At 33.9% G+C, this 21,767-nt stretch overlaps 1 protein-coding gene across 1 annotated transcript in view; it reads right to left on the bottom strand.

Annotated features, from left to right (window-relative positions):
* LOC111048583 (tensin-1) overlaps positions 1–14,359 on the bottom strand; it is a 108,804-nt gene extending 94,445 nt beyond the window's left edge. Inside the window, exons 1-4 of the mRNA XM_039422969.1 lie at positions 14,102–14,359; positions 12,903–12,947; positions 4,057–4,242; positions 2,410–2,582 (exon numbers count right to left, since the gene is read on the bottom strand). Coding sequence (XP_039278903.1) covers positions 2,410–2,582; positions 4,057–4,242; positions 12,903–12,947; positions 14,102–14,344 — 647 coding nt within the window. The 5' untranslated portion in view covers positions 14,345–14,359. The remainder of the gene's footprint in view (positions 1–2,409; positions 2,583–4,056; positions 4,243–12,902; positions 12,948–14,101) is intronic.
* Between the last annotated feature and the right edge of the window lie 7,408 nt (positions 14,360–21,767).

Genomic DNA, 21,767 nt, shown 5'->3' with positions numbered 1-21,767 from the left:
CATATTCAGGACTATGAGAGTCTCTCTACAAGTTCTTAAGAATCTTCCTAGTTTGATGACTTGGTACCATAATCATTTTGTAAACATCAGATATTATTGAGGAGTTGTGGAGAATAATAATTTAAAATCAGTATAAAGTATAGTCATTTCACAAGTGACTGGAATATTATTTATATTGCAAAATTTATAACTCCTCAAGTACCGTACACGAATCCATCAAATTTTTATATCTATCCTTTCAAGCCGTGATCAGATAGAAACATGTATGAGAAGTTGAAGAAATAATTGATCTTCACCATTCAAATGAATACTCATTCAGAGCTGACAATCGTTAGTCATGCTATTTCTTCTGAATAACAATAAGACAGACAAGTAAATGCAATATTATACATCCGGAAGTGTCAATAAAGCATGATTGAATCATTGAATCTTAATCACATTAAAAAACGTTTCAATGATAATTAAATCAGTATTAACCTATTACATACAAGTTAAACGTTTTTCAACAACCAAGAACACAAAACTGTTTAGAAATGTTCTCATATTTGTAAGATTTGATATTATTCCATCAAGTTTTTGTACATGCAGTTAACGGTTTGATTCTATCCTGATTATATTCAGGTTGAATAGTTTATTTTTTAAGTTCTTTCAATGTAACAATATCATTCCAACTCATAGCTGGACGAATACATTTGTTAGTGAAAAAACATTGCTGAACCCCAGTTCATTCTCTAACTTACTAATACTCCCGACTAAGTGTCTTTCTCTGAAAATATGAAGAAATGTAAACTCATCTTGCATTCATTCAACAAGACACAAAATGATAAATTGTTGCACGGACAATAAATAGTGGAAGACTGGAGAGAGAGATAAGGAATAATGGAAGTGTTTTCGGGTAGCAACCATTAATAACAGTACAAAGGCGTCAGAGGGACCCGAGCAAGGATCAGAAAAGGATAAAGCACGCATGAGTGTGAGTGTGTGTCTATTGGTGCATTACTGCTCCACGACTGTATAAATGCTTTTTGGGCCAAACAAATCATTTGACACGTCCATTTTTCTCCACTGCTGTGCTTTTTTTAGGAAGAAAAAGGGTCTGAAAAATTGGGCTCCAGAATCCTATTCGAGTTAGATTCTGTTAGATGGGAATTATAGGATCAGAGAGAGATAGATGCTATGATATTCGAATAAATGTTTTGACAAACACTGGGATGATGGAGAATTGATTCTTTCAAGGATTTGTGCCCTTGTTTCAAATTTCCTATGTTTGATGAGATTACAATTATTAAAGTTCAACACTTCCAAATTTTATAATTCTAAGAAATTAAGGAAATAAAGCTTATATTAGAGACACGAATTGATAGGAGATAGGTTAATCATAGTTACTTCAAGTAACGTAAAATACGAGAGTAGCTTTGAAAATTTCAATTCTTCTTTAGAAGTCAATGACTGTTACAGAGAGATTCACTCTCAACTACTATCAACATACCTTATAGAAACATTATAAATTCTACCCATTCACCCAATGCTAACAGTTGAAAGTGAATCAACGCTCCACATGGTGACTGGTGGTTCTAACCATTACTCACTAAACATTCAGACTACACTACTATAAAGGTGTATATTAAGTATATTGTCAATAAATAAAATGAGGAAGCCTAACTATAAATATTATAATATAATTGAAAGTATTCCACTAATTCAATGATTGGAGATATATTCTTCAATTACATCACTCTCCACTACGAGCAATGTTGAAACCTTGCAGCATTTCTCTTATGAAGTACAGTCAGGGGTGCCCACAGCATGTTTTGATGTCGCAAGTTGCGACATGAGGCTGAATTTTGGGGGGATTTTTATAGAAAAAATAGGAAAACTGGGGGGGACTTTCTCAATAAACAGTTTTCCACTGACTTCCCAGGAATTTAAGAACCTAAATGAATGCCAAATTTGGGGGGGGGATTTTGCGACATGAACCATGGGGGGATGGGCACCCCTGAGTACAGTGCTGCCAGATTTCACAAAATTCAGAGAGCATGTAATTGAGTGAGAGGAAGAGCGAGAAAAGAAATCGTAGGACTTTTCGATAGTATAAGCATGAAAATAGCACCAGTGTACTTTTTTGTATTGTATTATACGAGTATTATATCCTATGTTATATTGGAATAACATTGGCCATAAAGTCCCGTGCTGCAAACTAAGGTTTGCAAGGACTATAGTTAATGAGTCACTTTGGAAACGTTTGCTGTAATATATAGTATTGAAGATTAGATTTCACGTTCGAAAACGCTCCACATGGTCAGTGGTGGTTTTCACTATTATTTACCCAAAATTCAGACTGCTATGTCGTTATAAAGTATTGAAAATAATTCAATTTTTTATTGTTATTGTAATGAATTAGTGTTTTACCTAGCATGTAGCACAGCGATTCGCTGCTTGTCGCCACTGAGCCAATCATCTATCTCCTTGCAGACGCTGCAGAGTCGCTCGAGGGGAGGAGCCAAGTCGGCCGGCCACCCCAACTCACGCACGCGCTCGTGCTGGCTCCGTGTCGCGCGTCGCGGTTCCGACAAGTTGAACACCTGCAAAAACATTATTATTTGAGTAAAAGGTATGGAATGGAATTGGTCATACAGGATCAATGTAAGATTGGATAGAGTTAGTACCTAGTCTAAGATAGACTTAGTATCGAGTACAAATTGATAACCATCCTTCGAAAATAATAGAATAATAGAATAAAAATAAAAAACATTATTTTTATTTTATAAATACAAGAAAGTACCCCAGAATTCATACATTTTGAGATGATAACCATCCATTCGCCTGATATCTCTTAGGCTTGAATTTATTGATTACTTGAATTTATTAATTAATTGAATTTATCAATTCTTGAAGGCTTGAATAAAAACGACGTGATATTGTCAAAACCTGATGTTTTTATCTGAACAGTTTTTGAAATACTAGTAGTTGTTTTAAAAGATCATTGGTTTTGTTTGACAATATCAAGTATTTTCTATTCGAAATGCACAGTTTTACTACCAATTCATCTTCACAATAACACAGAAAGTATTTTAAGGATTCTTAGTAGTCAAATCTGCAATAAGGATAGAAATGAATAAAGTGAGTATTCATTGATCAAGAGAAATTTCAATAATGTTTTAATTGTTAAAACAAACAGAAGAAATAAACTCACCTTCATTTTAGACTAGATTCAAGAATTCAACACTATCACATTTCCAAATAATTACATATCACTTTGATCCAAATTCAAGATTGAACATTTATCAACTGCTGTATAGCCTACATTATTATTACAAATAATTCACATAAGGATAAGGATGCTTATCCTGTATTTGTAATGCAATATGAATGTTTGCGGCAGTAAAGAAATGGTCAATCCTGAATTCAGATAGAAAAATATGTTATTTGGAGAATTTGATACAGGAGATAAATCTTGTATCTAAATCAAGACTTTGCAAATATGAAGGAAATTGTTTGAAAAACTAATCTTTATCAAATCGTCGTTGAAATATATTGTTGTTAAATTGAAATAACGTTTTTTTAGGGTTACTCTTGAAAATAAATAAATTTAGAGATCTAAGTGACTTACCCTTTAAAACATTGTTGAAATTGGTGAAATCACATTGTGGTTAAACAATTTCAAAAAGGGTACTTGGATTTCTAATTTTTATTTATGACATAATTGATATGTGCCATTATTATTCTCATGTTACTGAGGAAGCATTTGATTCAATGAATTTTATATACTATCTGTATAGTACTACACTTTGAACGTTATTGAATTGGAGCAAAGATGTTACGTTGCTTGAACATTTTTTGATGCCGATTGATTTTTTCAATAAAAAAATATCACCTAACGTTGGTAATATACAATATACAACAATGAAAATAAAATAATATATACACTAGTAAAGTCAATACCGATGACTTATCAGCCTACTATATCTTACTATTAGCTAGTAGGCTACCACCAAAGAGGATAATAAATTAATACTCAATTTTCTCAAGTTTCTATTTATCTATGCTAGCACTAACCATGTAACTGTTGGCATGCTTGCTATGCAGCATGTGAGCGGCCTGCTGTTGACCTTGCCTGAATGCATTGGCGCTGAGGTCGGGTGGGAACCAGAGGGCGATGATGCGCTCTGTCACATAGCTCAGGTCCATGCCGCCTGAGTCCCGCGACCGGCTGCGTCGCGACGAACACACGCTGCCAGGACTCTGCAATCAACACCACAATCAATCAACAATCAATCAATAAAATTATTCAACCAACATTAGATATTGATTAAAGTAATGGATAGCTATAAATATGATAATTACAATATCGATAATACGTACACCACTTGATAATAATAATGAAAGAACAGTAGATAGAAATTGAATCCATAAATTCATGAGTCCAGAATTCATAGAATGTTTCAATCTGAAAAGATTAATTCAGCTTTATTTATTTATACATTGATAAATACAGTAATTCTTTTTGGCAAAGATCAGCTCAACTTGAGTGCTGATCAATTTGCAAAGGAGTACTGTAATAAACTGTCAAATTGATAAGTACTGTAGATGTCGAAAAAATATTAGAGAAATTACAATATGGTAGTAATTAGTATTTTATGACGGAGTAGGCTCTGTACTGGGAAGCATTATTTCAGTTTGAATTCTGGAACATGTTATGTAAAACCCAGTGGTAAGCTTACCATCTACCTTATTTAAACTGAGAAAATCTAGTGAATGAAAAACAATATTGATTAGTACTGCAAAAGGAAGTTAAAAAACGACCAACAGTTTCAAAGAAAAGAGCAAAACAATCAAATGAGTAAACGGTTAATTCTATGAAAGTAATATAATAGTGAAGATCATATCATTGATGAAAAAATTATAATATGAGGTCTAGTGTCATAGGTTTCATGGAACACATCATCGATTTTGAGGCTTCAAAAGTCGTAACGTGACTTAACGACTTTTTCTCAGGAAGTCAGGACCGAGGTTTCAACGTGTCACTGAACATCCGAAGCACAAGATTGGCCCGAAAGTATATGAAAGTAAGTTGGATAATTTAATTGTAAGAAAGATTCGTTGACACCTCAATGTATTCCAGCTCTAATCAAGCTTACAAATATTATACTGAAGACTAACCAGAACAAAACTTTAATGAAAATCATTCTCAAATATTGTCAACATATGAAGGTCAACATATCCGTATCAAGGTTTATGTAAGCACATCATAAAATGGAAGATAAAGAACCTAGCGGAAGCACTTTAATTATTGTTGGCTGTTGCATTAGGTCATCTGTCATATTCCAATTAAACTGTATCCGACGGCAGGACAGAGAGACAACAACGATAATAATTAAAGCCATTACGCAATCAACGGAATGAATGAATTGAAACTGTTCATCAGGGGACATGCGATGGAAACTGGGGCCCCGGCGGCTCAACAGTAATAACTTTTGTGTCATCTCGCGAGTATTTTACCTGGTGGCATGTCAATGACAGACCAGGAGCAACCAGCTCGGAAATAATCAATTCAGCTAGAATAATTGCCCTGGTAGTTGACCAGTTCGGTAGAGCAGACACCGTGTGAGTCATGTAATTGTGGACGACTATTTTGTGTAACATGAAAATGATGAGCGGCTTTCACACGGAAATTGCAAGTGATTCACAAGAGTTTGTAAGGATACAGTTTTTTAACATAAGAGTTTTAGTGTTTGTTCATTTTGAAGGATAAATATAATTTTCTTTGAAAAACCAGATGAAGTTTCGCTGTATTAATTGTATTCTTAAAAAATGATATTGAGAGAAATTATAATAACACAATGTACAAGATAATTTGTAGAGTATTCGAAATTTATAAAACAGAAAACAAGTACAATGAGATGACACTATATCAAGGAACAAAACAACATTTTTGTTGAATAACAAATGATACGTTGAATGAAAAGATGTAGTCAGGGAAGCATACCCCTCCACACACCTGCGTCCATGAGCTCAATTTAGAAAAAATTCAGCCCCCCTCAATACAAAAAAATCGTCAGTAGTCATTCTAACACTGCTGACTTTTTGATGGGACCCCCCAAGAGAATTTGATTCTGAGCCCCCTCCCCCCCCCCACCACAGGAATTTAAAATACGCAATCCGCGTCCAAAGCCTCCCCCCGTAGGCATGTGGGCACACCTGGTGTAGTGATAGAGACTGTACGTCTGCATAAAGAAGGCGTGTGCATGTTGTAAACCAGCAGATCTTTTAACAATTTTGAATTTCCCAATTTGATAATTCTTCAACAAATACGGTATTCGTGAAGGCTTCACTATGGGAAATTTTAGAAAGCTCCTAGTTATCAATTCTTCTTTTTTCATTTATGATTTGACATGTTTCGAATACTTTTACTCAAGTGGACAGCCTATGAATGGTGAATGACCATTGAAGGATCTTCACGTTGATGTGTAGCCATAATGACAGAGCGGCGGCCACAATGCTTGTTTAGTGCTTGAGTGTAGTGCGGGCCCTCATCAGTGTACATAATTCCAAACAAAACACTCCTTCCTTCATTCAGCATTGGTGGCACGCAATTCAACAGGCCGTTATTAATCTGTCAGGAAGGTAGCGCTAACAATTTACATGCGCCTGAATTAATGTCTCTATTATTACAGCAACTGTTACCTTTCCCAATTGAATTATTACTACTGAGATAAGAACTTTTATACCGGGTGAAAGTCGATAGGTACCGATTTGTTTGTTTATATGCGGGTGTCCTGCCTAAATAAGCTTAAAATATGGGCTACAAATGATAATATCGAATATTGCTCAGGGTATCATACACTCCCAATCCTGAATAACATATTTATTGAAGCCAAATTATGGGCGCTATGATCCTTATCTAGCCTTACTATTACCATAAACTAGCCAAACTCTTGTTTTATCTGTGCTATTACAAAATAGTACCAATATAGGAGAAAAGCTATGAGTAAATATATGCTGCAAATCTTTCCTCGTATGTTCCTAAAGTACCGGTACCAATATAAGAAGGAGCGGGAAGAAGTAAATTCTAGGATATGTGAGATGGATATCAGTTTAATAGTGAAACTGACCCTCAAGGCTAATAGGATAACGAGAATCCAATAGGCCTACGGTTGTCAAAAGTTATTATTAACCTGTAACCTATTACCTATTCAACCAAGTACCTATAATGAGAAATATGTCTTAGATAAGGATTGGCTCTACATCCTATACTGCTTAATATCTCTTTACACTGCTGGTTATTTTTGTTAATATAATTAGTAATTATAATCGAACCAATATTTCCTAGAACGTACGCTACTTAAATCTGATTTATTACCATTGTCAATGAAAATTTGAAAGATACTGTAAAATCCAATTGTCGATTAATAAGAGAAATCAGTAGTCCAAGTTATATAAAAGTTGTAGGATATCAATTTATCCACATAACTTGACTATACAAGTCAAGAATACAACTGACAAATACAAGAAAATACAACTGTAAATCGATTCTAGTTTTCTTTACTATATGTTTTCAAAAACTATTTCACTTCATTTGATGTAACTTCCTGTTTGGTGGACACTTATAAAGTAGGGAATACAATATATTCCAATTCAGAAGTCGGTCTAGTAATAGCTGTCCAAAGCCTCAGACTATTGATTTACAACAAATATTTTCGAGTAAATAAATAGAACTCAGTGCTGCGGTTAAGCTCCACCATCACCAACAAATCAATATCAACATTCTCGACTAGCTCTGTATTGGTTTGAGCAAGCATTCAAGCTACTGAGTTGAGAAGAAACACATTTTTGTGAAGGAAACTTCATTAGATCGCTCCTGTTGTGTCAGGTGAAGTAAACAACACACCCTACCAGCCAAGCACTCCTCTGACGTTCACGAGAATGTTTAGAGACTGCTGAATTACTGAACACATGTCTGGAATGAGTTGGGCAGATTGAAGAAGATAGCAAGCAGGACCTAGCCAAGCACGGTGCATGTTGCACCATCACAGAATTCAATAAATATAAACGAGGGAGGTAGTACAGTGTACAGCTGATGACAAGCAACCTAAAGATTTCCGGTTACCGGTATACAACAGTTAAACTTGGAACGCCCACAGTGAGGTAATCTGTTGCTTCAGTAGGGGTGAGTTGCAAATAACTGGTCGATTTGGCTGCTTATTTACTCCTTTTGTTGAAACGTAGAGGACATAAGCTCAAATTCAATAGTCTCCATGTTTTACTGGTGCAACTTATATCTTTCAAATAAAGCTGGCAGTATCAAAAATCAATCTTTATCAGATTTACATGCGAAGATCCTCCAAAAATATACAGTGGGAAGTCTAATGTAAAGCTATAAGACACCCAGAATTCGAATCCCCCTATCATATATATTATTTCATAGGAACGTTTTTGATTGGGAACATTTAAATTGAAGGAGAATGCGAAAAAGCTGTCAGCAATGTGCAAAATTCTTTGCATCTCGATAGTTTTTAATTTGTGGATGATTATTTGTGGAAGAGCTAGATCTCTAACGAAATCTAACCTACAATTTACCTCAAATTTTATGTATTATATTCATATATTTTTCAACTTATTGACGAATCATGAATATGACGATATAGTAAATGACATTAGTTGAATATTATTAGGTGTTCCAATATAAGTGTTCTCATACGAAAACTCAGATGAAAATTATTAGTAGAATATTTACTCCTTATTAAAATATTTAGGCAATTATAGAAGATTTCGACACATCATAAATTTAATTAAAATCTATAAAAAGGTGCTTACTAATTGGGTTGTTTACTAATAGGTTGAATTATTACTATCGTATATTACAACAAAAATTCCAATTCAATACTGGAAGTTCGATTGATGGATTAAGCTACTTCAATTTTATAATTACAAAACAATCACAAGAAAATAACCTCGTGCTTGGGTATTGTTGAATAGCTTGAAGTTAACAGAGAATAAGGTCATTTTATTCATTCATGATTTGAATATTATTCTTCGCCATCCTGTAATAGTATATTTCGCACCTAGGGCCGAAAATGAGATATTTCCGGCTCGAAATCGGTTTTTAAGTCCGAGGCCGTAGGCCGAGGACTAGAAAAGATTGAGAGCCGGAAATACATTTTTGCCCATGGTGCGAACGCTATTTTTCGCCACACCCAAAAAAAACTTCCCAATATATAAGAAATTAAAAAATAAATAAAATTCAAACAGCCTATTTTGATAGTTTGAATCTTGGTTATGACAACTTTTACTGTCAATTAATTTCAATATTACTAATAAATAATTTACAATAATGACCATATTTTTATACTATTAATATTAGGCGCGAGCTTTGCGCCCGGTGCAATATCATGGATAGATGGATGAATAGAATTTTCATTACTATTTTGAAATAATGTGATGAAAAAATTAATATAATTGCATATTTCACAGTTTGTCTCAAAATATATCTAAAAAATTGATTGAAATTTAAATTACGGTAACTAATATAAAAAATAGGTAATAAAAGTCGAAATTCATCGACAAAAAAAAAGTCATTGACCGAGATTCGAACCTAGATCAATGTTTGTTATTCACTGAGATTTGAGTTCTGACTGATGTGTTACGCCTTTATGCTCTCGGCCATTCCGTACTGTTGAACGTTGTTGCCTGACTGATAACCCTTAGCATACACGTAATACTGTAATACTAGACTTCTAAAAAAGTTTACTTCACTTCTAAAAAGCGTACCGTACAACAGACTTTGGCTCATGACTTATATTATTAAAATTAATATTATTATCTGTCTCACAATAAAATTTCCACTCTTAATTAAGTCAGATAACGTAGGCTATGTAGGCTACTATAATAATAGAGTATAGCGCAAATTTGAAGCCGGTTTGCTGGCATTTTCACAACAAAATATTGCTCTGAAAATAGTTAGGTAAATCATAGAGAAAACATTCGAAGATTCAATCTTGAGTGGGCCTAATGTTTTCTCTATATGGTTAATATTGAAGAAAAATTATCTAAAAGTTTTAATAATGAATTACGGAAAAATTACTAGGAATTTTTCAGTCAAGGCTGAGTTTTACCAGTAGGCTTACCTTAAACTTCAGATCTGTGCTGTATTTGCTTATTATTATTGTTGATTGTATTGCATTAAGAAGTGGAATTCGATAATAAAAAAGAAACAATTATTAGGTACTCTACCTCACTTTTAAATATTGATACAATTATTGTACTTTGAATTCAAATTCGATTCTTCACTTTTAAATACTTGCGATACGTACCTTTCTGACAATGGACAATGTAGCCAACATTATATTGTTGAGGCTATGGAGATATATCATCGTATTCTATTGTTTGATATCAAAAACACAATAATAAATATTAAATTATGAAACAGTAATTATAAAATATATTATTATAGACATAATACCGCGATTCACGATACATAATTATATAGATTATTACAGTCATTATGAGATTATCTCTCTATGATTTTTGTGAGATCGGACACGATCAGCTGTTATTCAAGGTCATTTTACAGCCCTAGGGCCGTAAAGTTTTACCGGCCTGGTCGGAAAACAATCACTTTCGGCCTCCATATGACGCACGTAAACCAGCTCATTACATCCAAGTGTGGCGAAAACATTATGTTACATAGCTCAATGAAGAGAAAGATAGCATGAATAGTTCAATGTCCGAATGTATGGCTTATGATACTCATAATATGAAATGTTTCATTTCAACATTGAACCCTACTTTTTTAGAATCAGAATATCAGACAATTCCTTCTGCTACATTGTAGCCTGACGGTAATAAACTCCATTACCATTATTAGTTTTTGCTACTGAATCAGGTAAGGTATCATGTAAGCTCGGACTATTAATCCTCTCGATAATTAAAGTAACAGTAATTCCATCGTTACGTGGAATAAGCCAGCCTCTCCTACAACATAAACCGGGATTATCTCGTGATTGGAGATCAAATCGCACAATGAACCTTTGTCACGGACCAAACGTGGTCATGCCTCGCGCATACAAAATGATTAACCTTTGGCTTCAATTGTTTTCCAAGATCAGAACGACTCTGCCATAGTTTCTCTCTGATGATGAGCAGAAAAGAAGAGATGGAGGATGTTGTAGGAAAGAGGAACATTGGCCTTTATTGAATCCATCATTTGATGAGAAATACACAATAACTTTGAGCAGGGATCGATTTAATCTTCAAGAAATGGAGAGAAAAGCTTTTCATGGCAGCAAATGATTGGACATACTCTGAAGGTCGATTAATACGATAGAAGAAGACCTATAACGACATTTCAATAGCACTTCAGTATTGGTTTCCACATTCCTAGGGTTTGGTTTATTGTGATAGGTTCTGCGAGTCACGTAATCTATCAGCTCCATGCTTCAATCTATTCTGAGTATTACTGTTGTAAATACAAATCGATCCCAGAATCAAAAATACAAATTGATCCCGGAATCAAAAGTACAAATTGATCCCAGATTCAAAAATACAAATTGATCCCAGAATCAAAAATTACAAATTGATCCCAGAATCAAAAATACAAATTGATCCCAGAATCAAAAATTACAAATTGATCCCAGAATTAAAAATACAAATTGTTCCCAGAATCAAAAAGTCTTGATTAATATAGCACGTTTCACACTGTACCACAAATACCAGTAAGATGCAGATAATAAATTCCTCAATTATTCTGGAACCTAAGTTATTTATTTATCCTGTAAGTTGAAATTGTTTTGTTTTCTCGTATTGGTTTCTACGTTTTTGCAGATTTGACGCCTAGTGAGATCGGGCTCCCCAATAATTGAGAAAATTTACAATCAAATTAGTGGTGTTTCTCAATATTGGTCTCGGAATAATGGAACTAAAGAAACCGTTCAAGAAGTTTTAGTCTAGTATGCAATTTCAAAACAAAAGTTTTATTAATCCGAATGTGACTTCACTCAATTTAAGAACTTGAGCTAAACCCAATGATGATAGAGGGCAGAGTAAGTTATGAGAACAACCAACTTATCCAAATACTCAACAGAGTTCAGCTTAAATATTGATTTCGGTAACTATATATCATTTCGGATGTGCAATACACAATCGTATTAAATCAGAATAGTAATGCATCAATATGATTTTAAGCGTTCACCAAAGTTAAATTGAGTTAACAATGGAAGGAGTAGCGTTATGAGAGAGGGTCAGGAGGTCAGTTGGTGCATCTATTATTGAATCATAATGTAACTTCCGTTAAAACAGCTGATATCAAGGTCAAGGTCATGTAAGATGGGCTATTTGTCTTTGAATGAGGTGTAACATGATATGTGAGATTGGAAGAAAATGTTATGTTATGAGTGCAGGAGTGTATAAGTTTTGAGCCTTGAAAAACCTCTAAATTCAGCAATTATCTAAAAAATAAGAAATTTATCCAGCTAATGGTAATAGGGTAAGAAATCAACAAATTGATTATTCCCAATCATATTACCAATATATCGAATTGAATTTTTCATAAATAATATTATAAATCATATTATAAATCTAATTCAATTTTTTCCATTTATTATTTACTTGTACCTTGTGATAATTTACTGACTTGTGATCATTATTTTAGCAGAACCTGAGTACAAGATTTTGCGATAAATTTTACAACTTCATGAACTAGGCTTAGAAATTTCTCGTTCTGAATAAGTTAGATTTTTCAAGGGCAATTCTGCAAGTTCCCTGTATGTTATCAATGGTTGCAATTTATTACAATTTGCATACGAAATTATACGATACGAACGTTGTTTCAAGGTTGAACTAACGCAAATATGATAAATATACGTCAATAAAGATCTAAATTACTCAATAACCAAAGGCAGACTTACCGATCTTTGCTTCACGGGGGTTCGGCTCGGAGTATCGTTCGCATGCTGTAACAAATCGAGAAAAATACATTATTACTTTTACCATCAAACTAAACTGCTGGAAAATATATGTTTGGAAATCGACTGGAAAATTCGATTGATGCAAATATCAACATCTAGATAGTGTTCTTTCAAGGGTTACCGATTAAGCCAATTACTCAACTGTTCTGGAAATAAAAATCCAATACCTCCCTGTTCACAAATAATCGCTTTTGGGGCTGGGTTTGCGTTTGCAGTGAACATTTTTTCAAAACCTTGACATTTTTCATAGAAGATATGCACTGTTATTAAATAATATTGCGATATTCACGGCACAGCGCAGTTGAAACCCTCTTTTCAAAACATGTGATAGTTGCCTATAAGTGATGTAGTAGGTGATATTAAATTCGTTCATTTTGCAACTGTAGATTGCCTTGTTGAATTCAATATTCAGTAAACTTTAGAAATCGTCAAATGTTTTCTTATTCTTGATCAACGTCATTAAGTTTCAATTGATTATTATAATCTTCTTTTGATATGCTTACTCAATATGAAAATATGAAATTTAAATGTTTCTAGATAAAAGTTAATTTGACCTGTTAATAGACTAAACCCTCGAATTGACATTTTTTGGTCACAATCTCTTCAGATTGGATAAAATGAAATAATCAATATATTGATTGGCAGGATTTCACGATTTATGGTTTCAGACACAGATTTTCACAAAAGGGGATTTCATAATGCATAAGATGATGAAAAGAATTGATTAGTATAATCTTCTCTTAATATGCTTTCTCAATATGGAAATATGTGATGTGAATGTATTTGGATAAAAATTTATTTCACCTGTTCATAGACAACTCTCAAATAGGCATTTTTTGGTCACACGCTCTTCAGGTTGAAGATAATAAAGCTTTCAATACATTGAGTGGCAGGATTCTACGATTCGTGGTTTCAGAAATACAGCTTTTCACAAAAGGGGTATTCATAATGCATAAGATGATGAATACAATTTCAAAACGCTTTCCAAGAGAATACTTTTTAAGGCTACTAATAGTGGAATCGCTACTAGTCCTAGTACAAGTAGTGCTTCTAGTAATTTGAGCTACTAACTTCCCCTAGTAGCTTAAACAAGTAACCAGTAAATCAACCTATTAATTACTATTCAGTGAGCTACTAACATATCGATATCCGTCGCAGTAGTCAACGCATGCCGTCTGCCTGGCGTGCTCCTGTTGGAGATGCAGCGCCGTGTGCCAGACGGTGAATGCAATCCTGTGCAGATGCAGGATGACCTCGTCGAGGAAGATGGGGATGACAGGAGCTGCACCAGGTGAGCCTTCCTCGCTGCAGCCGCAGCTGCCCACTGATTGCTGCTGACTGCTCACCATACGTGACAGACGTTGGTTGTTGTCGGTACCCATGATAATTATCCCAGAAGTTTCACTCTTCCGATTACAGTTTGAGAATAATGCAAACTGTCCGCACAGATAATAGGTTTTTCAGAGAATTGTACTTATGTACCCATGTCTAATAAACTCGTTGGGTGATAATAATAATTGTCCTAAAACTACACTCTTCTGATCACAGTTTGAGTATAAAGTAAACTGCGCGCACAGATGATAGGTTTTTCAGAGAGTTGAACTCACGTTACTATGCATGTCTTACTCACTCGTTGGGTGATAATGATCACAAAAGCTCCGATCATATAGGAGGTATAAGGTGAAATAATACGCGCACTCACACGTCGGATGATAATACGTTTTCAGAGAGTTTGAGTTATATAGTTTGAATTATAAAGTATAGTGTGAATAATATATATGTTTTCTAGTAGTTTAGTACTTTCTAAGTAGTTGAGTAGTTTTCAAGTAACGTTTATTAGTTTTCTAGTTAATTATATGTTCGTCACTCTCCCTCTGCGTTGTATATAATGGTCGTAGTAGTAGTGATCGTATTTATTTTTGAAAAATTACACTTTCCTTGCGTGGTATTTATGATAGTAATGATTCTACGATCGTATCTACTTATCACACGAGTACAAAGATTGGAGGTTCCAGGAGAAACACCAATATTTAGAATATGATTTATTTTTGCAAATAGACTAGTTTATCATATAAATGTTTAGTATTAGCGTTGAAGTGTTACTTCATAATTCAAACAGTCGAAGAAAGATCAATCTATAATGAGGGTCCTTCTATCAGCATTTTATTTACACTCTCCACCAATTCTGTCACTAGGCACAATTCGATTGATTGTCTTTAAATAACCGTTGAATGTTTTGAGTTCATCAGTTGAAAGTCTACCTAAGATCAATTTGAATAATATAATTCCAGTTAGTAGATAAGTGTGATGGTTTTTATCATGTATACATTTTTTTAACACATTTCAAGATTGTTTGACAGCAGGCGAACCAACAACAATCTGAAAAATACGTCATATTGTAATAATAACTAATGTTCATCAAAAGTTATTTTGAAACCCATTTCACAAACAGAAGGATTCCTTAATCAAATAATAAGTGGAAGTGAAAGAAAAATAATAGTGATAAAATGATAAAATTGAATTCTATTACCAATTTAGAGCAATCTTCCTCCTCACATTTGAAAATCCTCATAGAACTGATAACTAGGCCTAATTGAATTCGTGCTCAGATAGAATAACCTTTTCCTTCTCTGGGAATCGTAGGGCTCTCGAACTTAGAACTACGAAGATAATAAGTGAATTGAAGTGAACAAATACAAGACTCAACCTATTTCGGTCTATGTGTAACCTTATCTAAATTTGGTAGAGGAATAGCATAATTTTGTATAATTTTTTCTCTCCCTATCATTCTGATAAATCAATGAAGAATAAAGAATAGAGAATAAAGGTCAAAGAATAAAGATAAAAGTGCAATAGAACTATAGAACGAAGATTAATAATAATATTATTCACCAGATTCCTGATTCGGCAATTTTTTTTCAAGATCAGACAGGTGGACTGTATATTATCGAATAGTCAAGTTTTTTTTTATTACTAAACGTCATCCACGGATCAGCAAATTCGAAATTCCATCATATATATGATAATGATATAGGGGATTGGTTACCAAAAGATCAACTCAAGTTGGAAGGGTGAATAAGTAAGTAGCTTTCAATATGATGCGACCCTTCCATAAATATGTATGAAAAGGAATAGCTTCACTGTCAACACTCAATAGGTTCCCCACCCACTTGGAACACACAATTATATATTTTGGGGGAGATTGAGGCACTAAAGTTCAATAGGGGTAATTTCTAAGACAAAAGTAGGAGATGGGGAAGCGAATAGCGAATAATAGAAGTGAGAATGCAGCAAAATGAGGGGAATGAGAGTGAGATAAAAGTAATAATGTCGAACCGTGTAGACAAGGACAAGTGTACCAGAACTTCATGGAGGGTTCTATTATTGGGATGGATATCAGGAATTCAACTCTTAGTCAGAAGCAGAACCCTGACAATATGTCCTGAATATAGACTACTAGGTGGTGGAGAATAATATTGAAAAAAGTAAGCTGTATATTAGTTAGTACGATATTAGTGAACTACTGAAATTTTCAACAAAGATAAACTAGTGAGGGAAAACAAATTTCAGCCAATACGAGAACTGAAGTTCCTAATGAAAAGCTAACTCATAGGATATTGCAGTTCTGGAGAAGATATCTAGGAAAAAATCAAAAACACATAGCTTAAGTCACATAATATGTTGATTACAGTACAATATTACTATCAGAATTATCCCAAAGAATGGATGGTTAAATAATTATTAAACGAGAATCCGATTAAATGCTGAAAACCACCCCCGAAGACCTCTGTTACTGCAAATATTACAAAAGGGTGAACAGCAAAGAACTTTCGTTTAATAATTTCTATTCTTTATTATTTGAACAACTGCAATTTCTCATTTATTCCCATCTGTAGAATGACTGGTTTTTTGGTGAAGTTCATCCTTCCCAACTTCCATTATCAATACTTATGTAATTTATTGTACTTAACGAGAAAAGACAACATAATAAATGAAGAAATGCTTGTAAATTAGAGGAATTGTGGGAAATTGAGTAGGAGCTGAAATATCTGAACCAATCTACCACGTTTTAATTAGGATGAAACAAAATATACCATTAATATAAAATCTTATGTTTTCTCTCCGAAGTGAGAAATCGAAGATGCTAATGAAAATAAAATTCCAGCAACACAATCAAAATACTTTCAAGGAACTTTTCCGAAGGATTTTCAACGAATCAGTTCATGAAATCGATACGTAGATTGAATAAGAACGATGGAAAATGGTGGAGAAGTAAAGTAGAGGAAAACGTGAAAACGAAATTCAAAATATAATATCAAATCAATTGTGCTTTCTTCGAAGTTGAAAATCTTTTGAAATTAAAAGCAACATCATAGAAAGAATTTGAAGAAACGAAATTGGTTCATGAAATCGGTACGACAATGGAGTTTGAATAAGAAAAGAGGTGGACGGCTGAGAGTGAAAGTAAAATCAAATATGAAATCAGATACTCTTTACAAAATTGAAAATCCAAGTAAATGAAAATACTACTTCAGCAACACTATTCAAAGAATTTCGAGAAACGAGTCGGTTGATGAAATCGGTAGGACAACGACGCTTGAATAACAATGCTGACGGGTTGAGTGAAGTGGGGGAGTAAGGGGCGTAGTGACAGTGAAACAGCGGACAAGTTCACGGTCACACAGAGTTATCACTGGTCGATAACGGCATCCCTGCTCCAATTCCAATTGAAGCGCCACTGCTATAACTCAGCGTCCACCTCGCGAATTTAGTCAAGGTCGTCATCAGATTACTCCATTACATTTTCCTATTAATGTAGCTACACTAAATGATAGATTTATTTTGTGATATTGATAAGAGCACTTCTTTATTCCATTCTATTGAACATCTATATAGTAAAAGGTTGATAAGAGCACTTCTTTATCCCATTCTATAGAACACCTATATAGTAAAAGGTTTAGAGAGTACTTGAAGAACAGAACTGATCCATTAAAATTCGAGTGCTATTACTATAGTGGGGTCCACGTTATAATGGTATTGCTATCCTTGTATATCATTCAACAAAGCGGATAGCGCTATCTCTTTATCGCTTTGCTCTGTTGCCAGATCGTCTTTTAAAAATGTAGAATTGATAATTAATTAAGTAAATATTTCATCTTGATTATGAAATTATTAAAAATATAATTCCTTGCTTAATATCGGGGCAACAAGCTTCGCTCGTTGTTTTTATTTATTGATAAACAGAACCGAAGCCTACTATAGATAGAGTAAGCCATGACAGAACACAATTCTCTCAAATGATCGTGTTTATATTTCACAGCTGGCTATACGTCAGCTTATGAATTTCGGGGATGCGATATTTTGATTTTCCACAGTATCACTCGCTCATTTTTTACTATCCACAGACGACGAAAGTCTCAGCTGTTTAAGCCGAGATGAATTATCCTTTTAATGTCGTTCAGAGTGTTTCCCCAAGGATGAGACCTAGTGCAATCGAATTTTTTATCATAAACCTACTATGTTCCAAATTTCGTGAAAATCGTTAGAACCGTTTTCGAGATCCGTTGAAAACAAATAACCAGATAACCAGATACTTATAAAAATATGAAAATAACCATATATAAAAATATAAACAGATATACAAAGATTACTCGCTTAATTATAATAGGATAATTGATCATTTTAAACGAGAATGAACAGTTGATATTACATCAATAAACCTATATCAGCTACCGTCTATAGAAGGTATTGACAAGACAGAGGTTCGGCAACGTTGTTCTCTTATCTTTCTCCACTGCCATTATAACGTGGACCTCACTATATAAACTTATTTTATATACTAATTTATTTTTTTAACCTGACGATGGTGTTTAATCACACTGAAAGTAGTTATTATAATTTGTATTCTTAACCTATTATAATATTAATTTCAAAGGGTACTGTATTCTATTTTATAGATGAAAGAAAGTAGCCTTGAATTCATACATTCTGAGAAGATACTATCATAGAGAAACAATAGCGTAAGTAGATATCCCATGGTATAAGGCGTTTATGTCGCGACTTTTACTGTTATCCCAAACTGATAGTTCACGTAATTCTTCCCATGCAGCTGTGTGACGCTGGTAGTCTCTCAAATTGTGTCGTTCCTACACTCTCACCCCAACAAAACAGTAAAAACTGACAATAATCGACAGTAATCGGCTTGAGATAACAACAAAAGTTGCGACATAAATTCCCTATACCATGGGATATCTACTTACGCTATTGTTTCTCTATGATACTATATACTTCATAACGAAATATACTATACAATATAGGACCAACTGCCTGCGCTAAATGTAAATATCCTATAGATGCCAAATACTCTACTATACTACACTATACTGAGATTCACTTTAATCTTCCTGCACTGGTTTGATGGGAAGTTTAATTGAATTATAAGGGATGATGACACCACAGTTTAATATGAGTTCACTATTCAGTGCATTTTTTATATTTTCATCAATGAAACACGAAAAGAAGGCTTGATATTTTCCAAGTACAGTGGTAAATTTTCAATGTTTGGACACTGCAAAGTAGGCTATATTTTTTCAGTTTGTGCCAAAGTGTTACTGATCTATTGATGTCATGGATGAATTGATCAACTTTACAATAAATTACATAGATTACTACATTATCGTAGTATTGCCATAGAAGAAGAATAGAGATGCCTATATGTTTTTCATTTCGTATTACCATAAAATAACTATTCCGCTAATATTATACCATAGAAAAGAAAAAAAAGAAGAACTATTCCGTATATAAAATAGGACTGTAGCTTCTATCTTGGAGTATAGTTTCTCTATGGTATATTATCTACTCAGCAGATTCAAATCCAAGGTATTATGAAGATTTCTCAACTTGTGACTCTGATACTGAGATGAAAAAGAATAGATATTCCGAGTACCGTATATACAGTAGGACTGTAGCTTCTATCTTCGAGCTTAGTTTCTCCATGGTATATTATCTAATACTCAGCAGATTCAAATCCGAGGTATCATGAAGATTTCTCAACTTTATGACTCTCTGATACTGAGATGAAAAAGTGCAATAATATTTTATGATTTGGTATTCATGTAGAGAACTTCTTTATGCTACTCTTTTGGACTACACCAAAAGTCCATCAATTCAGTGCAGATATGACTCTGTTTATTGATCGCAATAAAGCACGAACACACATTTCCACTTTGGCAACTCAATCTATAAACGTCGCATATTATCATACTGCTCACTGAGTCATTGATATACCATACAGCAACATTTCGGTCAATCTGTTGGACTAAAGTGTATCAAATCAAAAGAACAATAAAGAAATTAGTCTCGAGTGTATTCCCTGATTCAAGAGTCCACTTATAAAAATTCTATTCGGTGGAAAATAGAGCCAAGTCGGAAAAAAGATTCAGGAAGAATGAAAGATTGAATCGGTGAAAATAAAGTGACATGGATGACAAAAATCACTAATCATTCAGCTAATATATGTTACGAATTTGATGCAATTAGCCTGATCATGCTAGACTCATGACGATGATCACTTATACTTTTCAACGAAAAAAAAGGAAATGACAAAGAGGAAAATGAAAATATTAAGATGATTGGAGACAACAGAATAGCAAATAGATTTAATATTGTATGAGAAACTACAGCTTCAATATCAAAATTATTCAACGGGCATTAATTCAAGTTAGATTCCTGGAGTAGTTTCAAAATTTTGAAGACAAGGATTATTATTAGTAAGTAATCATTACCATTAGCAAGTAATGAGTCAAATACATAAAAAAACTTTTTAGAGCCTTGAAACGAATAGAAATCAAAAGAATGCTCTTAATCATGTTGTAGAAATTGTTCGGTAGTAGGACAAAAGAAGTGAAACTTGGGGAAAAGAAGATAATTAGGCCTCTCTAATGGACAGTCTGACTTATAACACGCATTCAGATGCTGGTAGGGTGAGTTGAAATTTTTAAAATTATATGAGAGAAGGGCAAGGAATGTGAAAATTTAGAGATCATGGGAACATGGAGATAATTACAAGCCCTTTGGCTACTAATTAGAAGTCCACATGAAACATTTCTAACATTTAGAAACATATCAAAAACGTCGCGTGACCCAGTCAAAACTTGTAACAAAACATTGAAAATACTCATACAAAAATTAATGGGGTACAAAATAAAATACTCATATAAACTTTAGTGGGGTGACAAATTTGAAACCATTGCAGTACATTACTGTTTTACAACCGGCTACATTGGTGTTTCCACACGTAGAATACAAGCAGTAGCGGTCAGCTACAGCAGAGTTTCGAATTTGGGTTTGAGGGGCATTTGGGGGGTAAAGGGGGCCCGACGACCCCGCCCATTGTATGGGGTCGATACTAGTGCCACTACTGCACCATGAACACGCGGTCTAATGCGTCAGTAGCAGCTACGAGCTACGTAAGCGTGCGGAAACCCAACTACATAGGCAAATGACTCGCCGGCCGGCTAAAACAATAACATAGAGAAAATATTGCTTATGCTCTTTCTTTATGATAATAACTACTTCCAAAAATTACTCTTTGGAAATCAAAGAGAAGATATTAAGAAAGAAGACCTATATTATCATTATAAATGAAAATGAAAACGAACATACACTTCATTAGGCTAAGTTAAAACTCTTCTCTAGTCTTCTACTAGACTAGAAGTTTTAGTCTCTTCTTCTTAAAAGTTTTTTCTACCACTCAACCTTGAAAATTATTGACTTCAAAGAAAATAATTTCATTTTTCTTCCATT

This window comes from Nilaparvata lugens, chromosome 3, assembly GCF_014356525.2.
Source record: "Nilaparvata lugens isolate BPH chromosome 3, ASM1435652v1, whole genome shotgun sequence".
Lineage (NCBI taxonomy): Eukaryota > Metazoa > Arthropoda > Insecta > Hemiptera > Delphacidae > Nilaparvata > Nilaparvata lugens.
The sequence above is the reverse complement of the archived record's forward strand: the minus strand, read 5'-3'. Positions and strand labels throughout refer to the sequence as shown.